This window comes from Nansenia antarctica (assembly GCF_963989245.1).
Source record: "Nansenia antarctica genome assembly, chromosome: 1".
In the NCBI taxonomy this organism is placed as follows: domain Eukaryota; kingdom Metazoa; phylum Chordata; class Actinopteri; order Argentiniformes; family Microstomatidae; genus Nansenia; species Nansenia antarctica.
In genome coordinates this window covers 28274203-28291702 of record NC_137674.1, presented here as the reverse complement: position 1 = coordinate 28291702, position 17500 = coordinate 28274203, and the positions used below count along the sequence as shown (strand labels likewise).

General features: G+C 53.7%; 1 protein-coding gene across 1 annotated transcript in view; it reads left to right on the top strand.

The window, feature by feature from the left end:
- qkia (QKI, KH domain containing, RNA binding a) overlaps nucleotides 1–17500 on the top strand; it is an 86540-nt gene that overhangs the window by 53363 nt on the left and 15677 nt on the right. The window contains exon 4 of the mRNA XM_080534789.1: nucleotides 151–294. Within this exon, the coding sequence (XP_080390915.1) occupies nucleotides 151–294 (144 nt within the window). The remainder of the gene's footprint in view (nucleotides 1–150; nucleotides 295–17500) is intronic.

Here is a 17500-nt window from a genome sequence, read left to right as displayed (position 1 = left end):
CCTCCCCCCCTCTCTCTCTCCCTCTCTCTGCTGGTCACTGCGGCTTCCTGTTATGTCATGTAAAACGCCGGCGTTCTAACACTGCCTGTCACATCCACTCATGTCCCTGTCTCTCTCTCTCCCTCCCTCCCTCCCCCCTCCGTCCCTCAGGAGGAGCAGAACCGAGGGAAGCCTAACTGGGAGCACCTGAACGAGGAGCTTCATGTGCTGATCACTGTGGAGGACACGCAGGCCCGCGCCGACATCAAGATGAGGCGCGCCGTGGAGGAGGTCAAGAAGCTGCTGGTCCCCGCGGTGAGTACCACACCTGACCACACCCTGACCACAACCTGACCACTCTGATGGTGTTCCACCCTGACCACAACCTGACCACTCTGATGGTGTTACACCCTGACCACAACCTGACCACAACCTGACCACTCTGATGATGTTCCACCCTGACCACAACCTGACCACAACCTGACCACACTGATGGTGTTACACCCTGACCACACTGATGGTGTTACACCCTGACCACACCGATGGTGTTACATCCTGACCACACCGATGGTGTTACACCCTGACCACACCGATGGTGTTACATCCTGACCACACCGATGGTGTTACACCCTGACCACACCGATGGTGTTACACCCTGACCACACCGATGGTGTTACACCCTGACCACAACTTGACCACACTGATGGTGTTACACCCTGACCACAACCTGACCACATCTGGTCACACACTCACCTGTCACACCTGTCATAAATCCAGGTCCACCATTCTCCACAAGCATAAATAGACACCAGCTAGCTAGCCTAACTAAATAGACACAGGGCTAACTAGCCTAACCAATAGACACCAGCTAGCTAGCCTAACTAATAGACACCAGCTAGCTAGCCTAACCAAATAGACACAGTGCTAGACAGCTAAATAGACAGAGGGCTAGCGGAGATGGTGTATATATATAAGAGATAAGCCCTCTATTTTCAGTTAGTTGTTTACTGGCGTATAGACGACAACAACAGGAAATGAACAGTGTTGTTTCTTAATCCCTCGACTCAGTGGCAACCAGGGAGATGTGTTTCTCTGTGTTGTTTTTTCGTGGGTGCACCCTAGCGAGCGACCATATTTCCTCTCCCCGGTCGCTTCCTCCCGTACCTCCGGGCTCGCCGGCGGGGGGCGGGGCTTCTGGCGGGCGCGGCACCTGGTTGCCCGCGGCGACCAGAACGGGCAGACAGCTGCGCCTCCGGACCTCCCTTCGTGGTGTCGAGGCAGCGAGGGCGTGCTGACATGCAGCCAGCGCCAAACACGCCGCGGGGTCCTAGTGTCCGTAGCCAGGCGGAGGGGTCGACCACGCCGTTGTGCAGGGACCCCGTGGCAACGTTTGATGGCCCCTCCCCCTCCCCGTCTCTTTTGGCATATCTTCAGTCAAACTTGGTAGAGGAGGGAGAGGAGGGAGGGATGGAGAGGATGGAGGGAAGGAGGGAGAGAGGAGAGAGAGAGGATGGAGGGAGGAGAGGGGGACAGCAGCAACTCATATCATCCTCCTCTTGTTTTTTTAGGGTTAATCCTCCTTTGTGACAGACTCCCTGTGTGCCTGTTGTTGTTGTTGTTGTTGTTGTTGTTGTGCTGCTTTCTATGTTAGAGAGAGGGATGGAACACTTTGTACCTCGTCGCCTGCCAACACACACACACACTGAGAGACACAGACACACACACACACACACACACAATGAGACGCACACACACACACACACACACACTGCTCACATCCCTCTAATATCACAGACCCCCCCCCCCCCCACACACACACACACACACACACACACACACACACCTCATCATAACCAAGTTGAGTGATACCAAAAATACTTTTATAAAAAAAAAATCCAGCAGCTTCTGTGCATGTTAACATGCCGAGTGGTGGCGGAGGTTATCCCAGCAAAGCTGAGTACTGCTCAGTACTGTACAGTACTGCTGAGTCACACACACCCTCCAGGGCTTGGGCTCAGAGGCCTAACATCCTACCATCCTAACACCTCGCTACGTTCACGCAAGGCCTCGAAAACTTGAGAAAAGCCACTTAAGCGGTCGCATGTTTTGACTTGAAGAGGAAGGTTTGTCAGTGTGTCAGTGAATAACCTATTAGTGTAATAAGCCATTTTCTCTTATCTCTTCTCTCTCTCTCTCTCCTCTTTTCTGTGTTCAATGCCACACAATAGAAGGCTCTGAGGCGCCGGTGCGCGGCTAAAAATACCGCTGAGCGTGTCTGGTGTGGTTGGCTAGCGGAGGACTCTCTCTGTGTGACTCCTTAATAGTCTTTTCTCTCAGAGAATGGAGGGGCAGGCTCACTGGGTTTTATCTCCCTACGACTCCCAGAGGATATCTCTGTCTCTCTCTGTGTGTCTCTCTCTCTCTAACTCCCACTCTCTCTCTCTCTCCATCTCCCCCCCCTCTCTCTCTCGCTTTCTCTCTGTCTTTCTCCAACTAACACTCTCTCCCTCCCTCTGGCTGCTCTCTCTTTCTCCCTCCCCCACCCCCTCAGTCCCTATCTCTACCTCTTTCTCTTTCCCTCTTCACCTCTCTCTCTCTCTTCCTCCCTCCGTCTCTCTCTCTCTCGCTTCCATCACCCATCTCTCTCCCCTCCTCTTTCTCTTTCCTTCTTCTTTTCACCTCTCTCCCTCAGTCTCTCTCTCTCTCTCTTCCACCACCACCCGTCTCTCTCTCCCTTCTCTCCTTCCCTCCCTCCTTCCTCCCTCCGTCCCTCCAGTGTGGTGACTGGTGGGTGGGTGTGTGGCCAGTAATGCCCTTTATCATGCTAAACTAAATTGGATTAAGCTGCGGAGCTGCAATCTGTGGCTGACAAGGCGGTGGTAATGAAGGGCATCTCCGCGCCTGCCGGCGTGAAATCCCCTTTATTAAATCGCACAGGAAACAAATGGGGTCACAGTTCCCTTTTCTGTTTTGTCCTCCACACTTCCCTCTTCCTCCTTCTCTTTCAAGGAACAGATTTGACTTCCAACAGGCTGGGGTGGGGGAAGAGAGGAGGGAGATGGGAGAGGAAATGTGAGGAGAAGGTGGAGGAGGAGGAGGAGAGGAGGGGGGGGGGGGGGGGGGGTGAGGAAGGGTGGAGGAAGAGAGGAGGAGGATGAGGAGGGGGGGGTGAGGGGGGGGGGTGAGGAAGGGTGGAGGAGGAGAGGGCGGAGGAGGAGAGGAGGGGGGAAAAGAGGAGGGAGATGGGAGAGGAAGGGAGACGAGAGGAGAGGAGAGGAGGAGGGGTGATACACATACTGCTGTAGTCTGTCGATGTTGTCAGCTTCCTGACAGTCAGAGAGCTGGAAGGAAGCAGCTATACGTTGATCCCGCCCACTCCCCCATCCCGCAGGCTTGATTGCCAGCTGGGAGAGAGGGTGCTCATGGGAAGGGTTCAGGCTGCCCCCCCGGCCCTGTGAACTCCCCACAACCCGGGAGCAGAGGGGGAGGGAGGGAGAGAGAGGGAGGGAGGGAGGAGAGAGGATGGGGGAGAGTGATTGAGCCTCTCTTTCAAGTGTGGATTTATCCCGCTGATCCCCCCCACATCTCTCCAGCGGCGTTGCCGCGGCAATACACTCATGTCGTGCCTCTGGGTAATCTGGCCCTGAAGCGCCTCGGCCTCCAGCGTGGCCCCAGTGCACTCTGGGTAACCTCGTGGAGCTCCCAGCTGTTTTCACATTTCCTCCTTCCTGTCCCCATAGTGACCTCTACCTGTCCACTTCCTGGGGGGGGAGGTGAAGTACCTTACAGCGACATCAACAACCACAGCATGAACAGGGGATGGATGGAGGGAGGGAGGGAGGGAGGGTAGGAGATATCAGACTCCTCTTCTTTCACTGAGGAAAAGAGACACACAATTAATTTCCTCCCGGTTAAAAAGAAAAAACCTCTCTCAATCCACTACAGATCTAATTGGCTCGGAACTCAGTGTTTAGTCAGATACAAATCTATTGTGTGAATTTTATTGGCTGTTTTTTTGTTTGCGAGCATCGTGATAGGGCCGCCGGCCCCCCTAGCTGCCGACTCGTCATGTTCGGACGATAAAGATTTCTAAAGGAGACGTCGATGAGGCTTGTAATGGGAAGTGGAGGAGCTCGAATTAATCTCTGTCAGGCTCGAGGCTACGCGACGGCTAGGCTAGGCTACCGCCAGTCAGTAATCGATGACTGCAGTGTTAGGCTACCGCTAGGCTAGGCTACCACTAGTTCTGTAATCAATGACTGGAGCGCTAGGCTACCGCTAAGGCTAGGCTACCACTAGTTCTGTAATCAATGACTGGAGCGCTAGGCTACCGCTAGGCTAGGCTACTACTAGTTCTGTAATCAATGACTGGAGCGCTAGGCTACCGCTAGGCTAGGCTACCACCTAGTTCTGTAATCAATGACTGGAGTTCTGGTGCTGTGTGTTTGGGGGGGGGGCGTGGAGTCTATCCAGGGCACCGTGAGTGGTCAGACAATAGGGGAGGCTGGTGGAGGTAGAAATCGGAGGACGGGCTCATTATAATGCATGACCCCCGTCCTCTGATGTCCACCAGCGCCCCCTGGTGTATGTTTTAAAGTTATTTAAATGCTGTGGGAATGCTGTCCTCAGGAGACAACTTAAATAGATAATAGACTTGTAATCATTTGACACGAGGGAACGGTTTTGAAAGACAAAATGGCTGCCAGGGTCTTTCCTAGTGCGGTTTTCACTGTGGGGGTCGCGACTCGCGATCCCACCAAGGCAGATGTACTAGTAACCACACATCGACGACCACGTTCATAACAGTTGTGTCGTACTTAAAACTTTAATGTTTATTTGTTTAATTGATAAGATGGGCCCCGCGGTCTGGAACGAAGTTACGACCCTGCTTGCTGTGCCCTCTCAGTCATCAGCTCACACACTCAACCGTGACAAGCGATTAATGTCTCCCAGTACCCCATCACTCTGTACCCCCTCACTCTGGCCATCTGCCTCTCACTGGAACACTCACACACGCTCATACACACACACACACACACACACACACACACATATATACACTCATACACACTCACTCACTCACCTACACACACACACACACACACACACACACATACACACACACACACACACACACTCATATACACACTCACTCAATCACACACACTCACATTATACATACACTCATATACACAGACACTCACTTAAACACACACACACACACACATTTGTGAGTGTAATGTCCCATGAGCTATCAGCTCCAAGATACGCACATTAGCAGAGCTTCTTTTACTTCTCTCTCACCCACACACACACACACACACACACACTAGTCTTGTGTCCCTCGAGTGGTGCTCCACTGCCAGGAAAGCATATACTCATACACATCACTAGGGATGCTCCGATCTGGATTTTTGGGGCCGATACCGATCACCGATTTTTTCCCTCAAGATCAACCGATACCGATACCGATACCGATTTTAAAAAAAATACATAACTGTAGGCCTACTGACTGGATAGCCTACATATTTTTTGCTTTTTAGACAAAAGTTTTGATCCATTAGGCACCAAGCAAACGCAGACCCATTTTTATGGCATAGTAAAAGTCTGGCCTATCACCCAGTTAGGGCCTGAAGCCCAAGTCAGTCGATATGGCTGTATAAAAGACATCATAAACGTGGCCTTCATGGTTTACATACTGTTACGTCCTCCTATGTTTTCTGTTCAGTTATCTGTCTTCCCCAGGGGGAAAAAAAAAAAAAAAAAAAAAAAAACGGTTTTTGCGATCGGCCATTTTTACCGATCACCGATCGAGTCATTTGGAGTGAAATCGGCCGATTTAAATCGGTGGCCGATAAATCGGAGCATCCCTACACATCACACACACACACACACATCACACCCGGCAGTGTCTACTGTTATTGTCCCCAGCAGGAGATCAAAGTAACGTTTAACACAGCGCAGTATCACACACACACACACACACACACACACACACACACACACACACACACACATGAACCAGGTCAACGGGGGGATGTCAGTGTTTGTATTTGAGTTATGAATTGGCCCAGCAGAATGTTAGTTCCCCCCCCCCCCACACACACACACACACACCCACACTCACACACACACACACACACTCACACACTCACACACACACACACAGACCTGTGTCAGGGCTTACTGATACTGTCAGTTAATCACCTGGCAACAGAGACCCAGGGAGACGCGTATCGCTAGGCTAAGCTAGGCTCTCACACACATATACGATGGAAGAGAGAGAGATGGGAGAGAGAGTGAGAGAGATAGACGGAAGAGAGAGCGAGAGAGATGGAAGAGAGAGAGAGAGAGATGGAAGTGAGAGAGAGAGAGATAGAGAGATGGAAGGAAGAGATAGAGAGATGGAAGGAAGAGATAGAGAGAGATGGAAGTTACAGAGAGCGAGCGAGAGATGGAAGAGAGGGAGAGAGAGATGGAAGTTACAGAGAGCGAGCGAGAGATGGAAGAGAGGGAGAGAGAGATGGAAGTTACAGAGAGCGAGCGAGAGATGGAAGGGAGAGAGAGATGGAAGGAAGAGAGCGAGCGAGAGATGGAGAGAGGGAGAGAGATGGGAGAGAGTGAGAGAGAGATGGAAGAGAGAGAGTGAGAGAGAGATGGAAGTGAGTGAGAGAGAGAGAGAGCGAGATGGAAGGAAGAGATTGAGGAAGAGAGAGAGATGGAAGAGAGCGAGAGATGGAAGAGAGGGAGAGAGAGAGATGGAAGAGAGTGAGAGAGATGGAAGTGAGTGAGAGAGAGAGAGATGGAAGGAAGAGATTGAGAGAGAGATGGGAGGAAGAGATAGAGAGAGAGATGGAAGAGAGCAAGAGAGATGGAAGGAAGAGAGCGAGCAAGAGATGGAAGGAAGAGAGCGAGCGAGAGATGGAAGGAAGAGAGAGAGAGATGGAAGGAAGAGAGAGAGAGATGGAAGAGAGAGAGAGAGAGATGGAAGGAAGAGAGAGTGAGGGAAGGAAGAGAGAGTGAGGGAAGGAAGAGAGAGTGAGGGAAGGAAGGAAGAGAGTGTGAGAGATGGAAGAGAGAGAGAGATGGACGGGAGAGAGAGCAAGAGAGATGGAAGGAAGAGAGACAGAGAGAGAAGGCAGCAGAGAGAGAAGGCAGCAGTACCATCCCAGCGTTCTAATTAGCTTCTCAAATCTGTAAAACTGACAAATCGGTTTCCTCTTCAGGGGCTGTTGAAGCCTGCAGTGTTTTTTAGGGGGTTTTTTGTACCCCCTCCCTCACTCCTCCCCCTCACCTCCTCTCCCCTCCCTCCCTCCCTCCGTCCCTCCCCGGGTCAGTGGGAGTGATTGACGGCAGCTGTCTGGCTGGACATTGTCGTGGTTGTTAGTTAATCCTCATGAAGAGCTCCGAGGGAAAATGGCCGCCTGCCGACCAGCTGACCTGTCAGAGTCTCAGCTGCGTTCCCATGGTGACCTCCGGGGTGAGGGGCGGTGGCCTCGCTCCGCTAGCTCCCGGTGTCCGACGAGAAGCTAAATAAAGCCTCAGCGCTAGCCTGCTAGCCTCAACATCTCTAAACAGAGGCCTGCCTCTGAGATTCACTGTCACTCAAACACAGAGCTTCTCTCCTCTGCCCCCCCCCCGCCCGCCCGCCCACCCCCCCTATTAAAGGTTACCTCAGCGAGGCGTTCTGGTGGTCAGAGGGATGAGCGGCTCGTTAGCCGCCTCGCCTGCGCTCGTGTCCGTTTGTTTGTTTGAGAGAGCTTTAGGTTCTCTCTCTCTTTAGGTTCTCTCTCTCTTCTTTTTTGGGGGGGTTTTGTACTGTTTTGGTTTCAACCCTGCCACCGCTCGGAGGCACACGTTTTAAACTGTGTCCCTCCACACCTCCTGTAACCCCCTCCCCCCCCCCCCCTTCCTCCCTCCACACCTCCAGGATGGGGGGAGGAGAGAGAGAGAGAGCAGAGGAAGCTACAGTTGACATACAAAGAGAGAAATAGAAAAAGGCGCAGAGGAGGGAGGAAAAGAGAGACAGAGAGAACGCGCTACGCCCCCACAACCCTTGCGGCGTCTCTCTCTCCTTCCCTCCCTCTCTCCCCCCCCTGAATGGAGCCGTCCTTGCCGTGAACAAAGTGACTGTATTAGCAGCTTGTACAGAACAGCCCCATCAGCCCTCAGCTCTACCCCATTTGCTTCACGGTGGGGACTCTGTCCTCTCCCTCCCTCTCTCCCTCCTCTCCTTTAGAGATGATCAGTGCTCCCCTCCCCTCCAGCCTGCCCGTCCAGACGTGTCCCCCTCTCCCGTGTGTTTGTCCCTCTCTCCCACCAGAGGAAGCGGAGGCCAGATGGTCAGTAATAATGGGCCGGGTGGTGTGGAGGTCCACAGGGCTTCACCCCCCCCCTCCCCTACGACGGGCCTCCTCGTCCAGGAACACACAGACCCGGGCAGCCTGTCCGCTTGGTGGTTCAGGTCCGGTCTGTTCAGATCCGGCCTGGCAAAGGTCTGGTCTGGTTTGGTCTGGTCTAGTATAGGTCTGGTCTGGCATAGTCTGGTCTGGTCTGGTATAGTCTGGTATAGTCTGGGTCTGGTCTGGTCTGGTCTAGTATAGGTCTGGTATAGTCTGGGTCTGGTATGGTCTGGTCTAGTATAGGTCTGGTATAGTCTGGGTCTGGTATAGTCCTGGGTCTGGTCTGGTCTGTCGTGTGCATGCTTTTATCGACAGTACACGCACGCACACAACGCCTATGTGCGTGCGCACATTCTCACACACACTCTCACGCAGCCTGGTTCGCGCCTTCTCGTCAGATGAGTATGACAAATGAGTACAAACCGCCATCTGTCTGCTCCCGTGTGTGTGTGTGTGTGTATAGTATGTGTATAGTGTTAATGATGTTTCTCTCCATCCAGGCGTTTATGACATTCAGCCTTTTCTTAGTTTATGTATTTAAATATGGGCGGGGCCTGTGCCTGTCACTCATCTAAAAGGTTCTCTACGCCGTACGCATGAGTCACATGAGTAAGCCCACCTGTGATGTGATGGCCTCCCCTGGTGTGTGTGTGCGTATGTGTGTGTGTGTGTGTGTGTGTGTGTGTGTGTGTGTGTGTGTGTGTGTGCGTGAGTGTGTGTGTGTGTGTGTGCGTGTGTGCGTGTTGGCTGGCACCACAGGTCAACACACCCGGGCTCTGGTTGGGCTATCTCTCTCTGTGTCGGACGGGCGAGTCACAGCCAATCAGGGCTCAAGCCCCCGCCGCAGGACCTGGTGAAAAGGATCATGGGTAACGGGGGCGTTCTGAGCCCCGGGCCTGTCAACTACCACCCTCCACACACGCATACACACATGAACACACACGCACACACACACACACCGCACCATCTGACACAATACAGCCGGCTGTATTTATACACGCACACACCACACACACCCAGACAGCAACATGTCGTATCTAGGGAGGCTTCGGATCAAACAGGCTCAAGTTAGACGTTCAACTCCACCTGGCGTATGTCTGTGTGTGCGCGTGTGTGTGTGTGTGTGTGTGTGTGTGTGTGTGTGTGTGTATCCAGCCCCAGCTCCTAATGCCGTAATCAGCCTAATTAAGTGTGGATTGGATTAAATTAACCTCTTGACTCTCTCTCTCCCTGTGGGTTAGACACAGAAACAGTTAATCTCCCCCCCCCCCCCACCATCTTGACTACTAATAGTGATTCTAATTGCATTCCGCGACACTTGTGACCTACCTATTAGATGTCAACGCTACTACTCACTCCACTGCAGCCCCCCCCCTACACACACACACACACACACACACACACACACACACACACACACGCTGTTTCTACCAGTCTAATCTGTCCTTTCTCCCTCCATCCTGTCTCTTCATCCCTCTGTTTCTACACTAGACCTGCGTGGGGGGGGGGTTGGGACAGGGAAGTCAGACCCTGATCTGGGGTCAGTATATGACAGTGAAGTGGAGGGTTTGGGGCGACCATGAACTGTTCCTGGACCTGTGATGAGACTACGGTGGTGTCGGGAGGGGGGTCTCCTGGTCAGCTGACCCCCTCGAGGTGTCAACCGTCACTGTTGATGAAGGTACACCGACCGTGGGAGTAGACGGGTTGTTTTCTGTTTTTGCGACGGGTAAGAACGAACCCTGGTCTCCTGGTTGTGGGGGAGGGGGGTACTGGTCTGTTACCTACTTACCATACCATGGGAGAGAGAGGGGAGGGGGCAGAGCAAGATGGAGAGAGGGGGGATAGAGAGAGAGAGAGAGAGAGAGAGAGAGGTGGGGGCTGAGGTTCCCAGGGTCGGGTCTGGTGGTGCTAGGTTCGGGGAGCCAACGCGTAGCCAATCTCTTTTTCTGCTCAGAGAGAAGAACCCGTGTTGTGTTTGTCGCCATGGTAATAGGCGTGCTCGACGACGAGCGCCCTCGCCAACTCTTCCGCAGACCCGCGTCGACGGGAGAAGAGCGTACGCTGTAGGTTCTTATTTCTTATTCATCCCGTCTTCTCCGGCGAAAGGCGTCGTCTCCTACTCCTCCTCCTGCCTTAATTAGGACTGTCTTCCCTGGCAAGGAGCTGATCGTAAAGACGGAGGGGGGGAGGAAGGAAGGGAAGAAAAAAAAAACAGCAACTTATTCCCTCGCCACGGCAGTTTATCATATTCACGGCGGGTGCCAGGATAACGCTTTTACAATGTGCATAATTTATAAGGACAGACAGATCTCTGTTTGAATGCGGGTGGTTTAATGGCACTTATCTGGGATTCTTTTGGTTGGAGAATACGGGAGCTGCTCTCTCTCTCTTGCTCTTTCTCTCTCTCTCTCTCTCTCTACCATTCTTTATCTTTCTCTCTCTTGCTCTTTCTCTCTCTTTACCATTATTTATCCCTCTCCCTCTTGCTCTTTCTCTCTCTCTCTCTACCATTATTTATCTTTCTCTCTCTTGTTCTCTTTCTCTTGTTGCCTTTCTTTCTCTCCTCTCTACCATTCTTTACCCCACCCTCTCCCTCTCTCTCTCTCTCTCTCTCTCTCTCTCTCTCTCTCTCTCTCTTGTGGTTTGAAAAGCCTGCATGCATTTCACCAGAGTCTTCCATTAAAGCCTCTGTGCTCTCTGTGGCCTGCGGGCCCCTCTAGTCTAGTCTGTGTCCGGCCTTCCTCTCTATCTGGGACGTGCACAAAAGCCCTTTATCACCGGCGATGGATGCCCCGATACACCATCCAACCTCCCTGGCCCCCGCTTGTCCCTTAGTCGGATGATTTATACCATTCACGCTCTTGTGTTTTCTGAAAATATCAGCAGCTTTATTCTGTTTCTGCTGAATATATCTGGAGAGAATGTGGCAGTGTGTTGCTGTTTGGCCTTGCTGCTGCTGGACACCGTCCCACAGCCTCGTCTGAGGCGGTCCCTGACCCCCCCGCTGACCCCCGTCACGGTCTTGGCTCCCGTGCCTCCCCCGCCAGCCCTCGCCAGCCCCTCGCCTCCCTCCCGGCCCATCTGCTCCTCGGCCCTGACCACCGGCTCCTAGGGGGCGGACAGGTGTCTCCCACCCCGAGGAAGGAGCTTCTCCTGTGGGGCATGGCAGGGCAGAAGGCCTGGCTGTCCTGGTTGTCCTGGCTCTCCTCCTCCCCCCTCTCTGGTCCTCCACACTTTTGCCTGCCAGACGCGAGAGACCCTGTGGAGAGAGAGAGAGAGAGTTCTGGAGCGTGCTGGGAGAGTTCTGGAACGTGCTGGGAGAGTTCTGGAACGTTGTCGGTTGGACGTGCCGGAACGTGCTGGTAGAGTTCTGGACGCCCGTGCCCTCCCTGTTGAGGTATCCGGACCCCCAAGGACAGAAACCTGTTCTCAACAGCTTATGGGAAGAAAAAAAAAAACAACGACAACAACATTGTGACGTTTTCCCTGAGAAAATGTTCAACTGTATATGTTTGATGGACGCAACAGAGCGTATCTGGCAAGAACCTTACCTCGGCAGCGTGGTTCAAAAGGCCTCACTTGTCATGCGCACACACACACACACACACAGTTCAGATGTCGGTCCTCATCTCTGTCGTAGCTGAACCTCTCCTGAACCCCAGACCCCAGAGACTGAAGTCTCGGGGAGACGAGCAGCCTTTGCTTCCTCCTCCACCTTCCTGCTCAGGGAGCATCAGGAACCCAGGCACGAACAGAGAGAGAGAGAGAGAGAGAGACAGAGAGAGAGAGAGACGGAGAGAGAGAGGAGAGAGAGAGAGAGACGGAGAGGGAGAGAGAGAGAGAGAGAGAGACGAAGAGAGACAGGGAGAGATGGAGAGAGAGAGAGAGAGACGAAGAGAGAGAGAGAGAGATGAAAGAGGGAGAGAGAGAGAGACAGAGAGAGAGATGGATCAGTTATAGCTCGGCTGGCTGTGTGTCATCTCTCACGCCCGCGCCTCCCAGACCGACTGAACCTGATGGATGAGGGAGGGAGGGATGGAAGGATGGAGGGGAGGAGGGATGAAGGAGGAATGAGGGAGCAGGGTGAATAGACGACACACACACACACACAGCCAGTCAGACGTGGAGCGCTAGGGAGCCAGGGGGAGGCGGTGGAGCGTACAGCTGAGAGGGGGGGTGAGTCCCCTGGTGGGGTGGGTACGGTGTTCTACAGTCACCTCAACGACTTTGAGAACTTATCCTCCCCTCATCCCCACACACACACACCCATCCCTCTCTACCTTACCCACCCCTCCCCATTGTGTCACCTCCCGAATGTTGCCGTGGTATTAAGGTTTCCAGAGCAGTTAGGTCTCACCCACCCACACACACACACACATACACATACACACACACACACACACACACACACACCACAGCAGCCTAAACCCATTGTGCTGGCCCAGCGGGCGGTGGGGTTTGTCCCGCGTCCTCAAAGGTGGATGTGTGTGTGTGTGTGTGTGTGTGTGTGTGTGTGTTTGTGTTTAATCCGTCGTGCCTGCGGACCCCCTGCCCAATCACAGAGGCCCCTGCGGACCCTCTGGCCAATCACAGAGGCCCCTAAGGACCCCCTGCCCAATCACAGCGGACCCTGCGGACCCCCAGCCCAATCGCGTGCTCCCTTTGAAGGTCTCCCTAATCCCGTTATGTGGAAGAGAGGAGATGCGGAGAGGAGAGCTGCTGTTTGTGTTGCTGCTGCTGGTGTACGGCCCACTGTCTCCCCAGGCCTACACACACTCACACACACATGCACACGCACACGCACGCACACTCTCACACACTCATACACTCTCACACTCTCACACACACACACTCACACACACACACGCGCACTCAGTCATTCACTCACTCATGTGCACTCACACACACACACACACACACACACACGCATGCGCACACTCAGTCATTCACTCACTCACACATGCTCACTCACACTCGCTCACAGACACACTCACGTTCACACACATGCACTCGCACACTCACTCACACACACGCACTCACACTTACTCACACACGTGCACTCACACTCAGTCATTCACTCTTTCACACACTCGCACTCCACATTCGCTCACACACACTCACACACGTAGCACACATACACACACACACACTCACACGCTCCCATACAGGCACTCTCACAAACACACACACACACACACACACACTCTGTATAGTGTGACGGGTAATTATCCTCCCCCTCTGTTCTGGTCTGGCTCGGGGGTGTCAGGGCCCAGATGAGACAGCTGGGGAAGGCCCTCGGACCCTCAACATAGGGAGGGAGGAGAGAGGGGGAGGGAGGTTGGGAGAGAGGGAGGGAGGGAGGGAGGAGAGGGGGGGGAGAGCTGCTTTCATCTGTGCCTCAGTGTTTAAGCAGGGAAATAGGATTGTGTACAGCTCAGTGTTCAGAGGCCCTCCACCTCTCTCTGCCAGCTAGCGCTAGCATCACTCCAAACCCTTCAGCTAATCTGGCACAGCTCTCTCTGTTTCTCTCCCCCTCCCCCCCCCCTTCTCTCGCTCTCTCTCTCCTCTCCGTCTCTCGCCGTTTCTCTCTCCTCTCTCTGTTTCTCCCTGACTCTCTCTCTCTGTTTCTGTTTCTTTCTGCCTCTCCAACATCAAAGGCTGGCATGCATCCTAATCTGCTGTCCATTCATTGGTGTGTGTGTGTGTGTGTATGAACTACTTTAGCTGTCTGCTGACATCCTTAGCTTGTTTTCCACTCACTGCTAGCTATGTGTAGCATTAGCCTAGCCGCTGAGGCTGTACCTAGCTCTCGTCCGGTGTTAGCTTTAGCTTTAGCCTAGCTCTGGTCCTGTGTTAGCGGTAGCTACAGCTACCTCTCTGTCCTTGGCTGCTGAGGTTCGTTCCGGGGTCAGTCTTTGATCAGGGGGACTTTGCCTGGCAACAGAGCCACACCAACCCCCCCCTGCTGTGGTTCTCCTCTGTGCTGAGCCCTTGGGTCACGGCCCATCCAGGGCTCTGGATCAGGTCCGCCAGGCGGTATTATTCAAACCCCTGAAATGAAGCAGGATAAATCCCTTCAGGGTCCTCCTCCCTCCTAGACCGGACCGCTTCACTGGACCACAGAACAATACAACGCGTGGGGGGGGTGGGGTGGGTGGATGGATGGATGGGAGGAAAGAAGGGAGAGAAAGAGAGAGAGGGTGATTCTGTCCAGCTGTGTGGAGGGCTTACAGCGTGTTACACCAGTAGAAATACACGGATGTCTCATGTTCTGTCTGTTTCACTCTGGGATCCTCCATGTCCTCCACACACACACACACACACGTAGTATCATCTGTCGTTCAAAAATGCAGGCAAACGGAAACACACATCCCGTAATATGCACACACTCGCGTCGTGTGATTAAATTTGTTTTTAACCCTCTTCTGTTGCGTCCCAGTGGTTTGTCAAGGCTGTGTTGACATGTTAGGGGGCTGGGCCGCGCGCGCGGCGCGGGGGGGGGGGGGGGGGGGGGGGCACCAAGGCCGGCTGCTCTAAGATCCATAGCGCCAGAACCAGAACCAGGGTACTCTCTCTAGCCCAGTCTGGCTTAAAGTACCACTGCTACACACACACACACACACACATCGCAATGCTTCACTGCTACGACCTCATAGCTCATAGCTCCCTCCTCCCAGAGTTTGTGAAAGCACGGAGGAAACTCACTCTGTGTGTGTGTGTGTGTGTGTTTGTGCGCGGCGGCGGCTCAGATGTGTTAAGCAGCCGGAGTGGCACGCAGGCTGAGGAGGGGCGGAGCAGCTGTGACGCTGCCTGGTACATGTCTGCTCTCTCCTGCCATGCTACTGAACACCCGCAGGTGGGGGGGTTAGCATGGCGCTCGGGCCTAACCTGGGGCATCATAATGAGGGGGGGCGGGTTAGCGTGATGGATAGCACTCAGGGGCTAACGGCGGCGGCATGAAGCAGAGCACCAGGAAGTGAAGAGGCTTTGTGTGAGCAGCAGAGTGACTGATGCTAGACAGGCGGGGAGGTGGGGGGGGGAGCAGTTACAGAAGATTGCGTTTGTTACGAGAGAGAGAGAGAGAGTTCTCCGGGCTAAGACGTTTGAAAAGCGAGGGGGTGGGGGGGAAAGAACAAACCAACGGAAAAGAAGATTGTCTTTTTTCAAAAGTGAGTGATTTGAGAGGGGGGTGGTCGAACAAGCGCGCGGGCTCTCTCTCTCCCCCGAATGACGGGTTGATGTGTGGGAGGGTGTTCTGGGTGTTCTGGCTCGCCGGAGGGTGTGTTCGGCGTGCGTGTGCTCCGGTCCGGCTGCAGGGGGGCGGAGCTTAGACGTTTCCTGCTCACACCTTTTTTGTTACTTTCTGGTGTTTTTATCGCCTGTCCATTTTTCTCTTCCTCCTCCTTGCCTCCTCTTTTTTTCTTGCTCTCCCTCTCTCTCTCCCTCCCTCCCTCCTTCCCTCTCTCTCAGGAGTCTGGTGAGTTCTTGATAAGTCTTATTGGCACCGTGGTGAGAGTAATCATTTTTCTCCAGATGTGAGTTTTGAAGGGAAACCAGAAGAGGAGGGGTGGAGAGTGAAGGAGGAGGAGAGAGAGATGGAGAGAGAAAACAGCTGCCACTGTGATTCCCACCCCTCTGTTACTCAACATGCAGTCATCCCTCGTCTCCTCCCTCCCTCTCAGGCCCCAGATCCCTCCTGTACCATTCCTGTACTCTCTCTTCTTCTTTCTCAATCCTCCCCTCCCTCCCTCCCTCAAGGCCAGCCGGTGTTTACTCTGGTGGTAATAGGAGTGTTTGGGAGGCAACCTGACCCTGCCCTCCCCCCCTCCTCCTCCGTCCTCCCCCCTCCTCTTGTTATGGCTGGCAGAGAGAGCAGGAGAGAGGCAGGGTCCAGCCTCAGTGGCAGATCTCTGGGGAAACCGGGCTTGTTTTTCCTACATTCCTACATTTTTCTCTCTCTCTCTCCCTTCATCACATTCTCTCTCTCTCTCTCTCTCTCTCTCTCTCTCTCTCTCTCTCTCTCTCCCCCCTCTCCGTCTCTCTCTGTGCGACAGAAGCGGGGGCCCCCTGCCAGACATGAGCAAACGTTCTCGCAGGCAGCAGACATGAGCCAACGCTCCACAACCATACAGGCGCCTGCTGTGTGTCTGTGGATGAGGGCAGGGGTGTGGTTCTATAAACACTTACACACACACACTCTCGCTCTCACTCTCTCTCACTCACTCTCTCTCTCACTCTCTCTCTCTCTCTCTCTCTCTCGCACTCTCTCTCACACTCTCTCACACTCTCTCTCTCTCTCACACACTCTTTCTCTCTCTCTCCCTCTCTCTCCCCTCTCTCCTCTCCCCCTCCCTCTCTCTCTCCTCCCCCTCTCTCTCTCTCTGTCTCTCTCACTCTCTCTCTCTCACACTCTCTGTCTCTCACACTCTCTCACTCTCACTCTCTCTCTCTCTCTGTCTCTCTCACTCTCTCTCTCTCACACTCTCCTGTCTCTCACACTCTCTCACTCTCACTGCTCTCTCTCTCACTCTCTCTCTCTCTCACACTCTCTCCCACTCTCTCTCCCCCTCTCTCTCTCCCCCCTCTCTCTCTCTCTCTCTCTCTCTCTCTCTCTGTCTCTCTCACTCTTTCTCTCTCTCTCTTTCTCTCTCTCTCTCTCTCACTCTCTCTCTCTCACACACACACACACACACATCTGTTGCTGGGTGCAGCTGTCAGTGTGGTTTATCAACGCTGAGCTGTGTGTTTTTGATTCTGTCATCATAAACGTCCCGTTTGATTCTGTCACATGTCTCCTCGGAGGACTGCGCTTGCTGTTTACTATATGGATGGGCGTGTGTGTGTGTGTGTGTGCGCGCTGCGTCTAGTGACCTCATCCGTAGGGCTGTCAGGTAGGTCAGAGGGACGCTCCCCCTCTCCCTCCCTCCCTCCCTCTCCCCCTCTCCCTCCCTCCCTCCCTCCCTCCCTCTCTCTCTCTGATAGCTTTTACCGCTCTGCTGGTTTCACAAATAGGTTCATTGATTGAATCTGATTCCTGTGGATAGAGCAGGTTTATTGAGTGGCTTTCGCTGATAGACAGGGGTGTGTGTGTGTGTGTGTGTGTGTGTGTGTGTGTT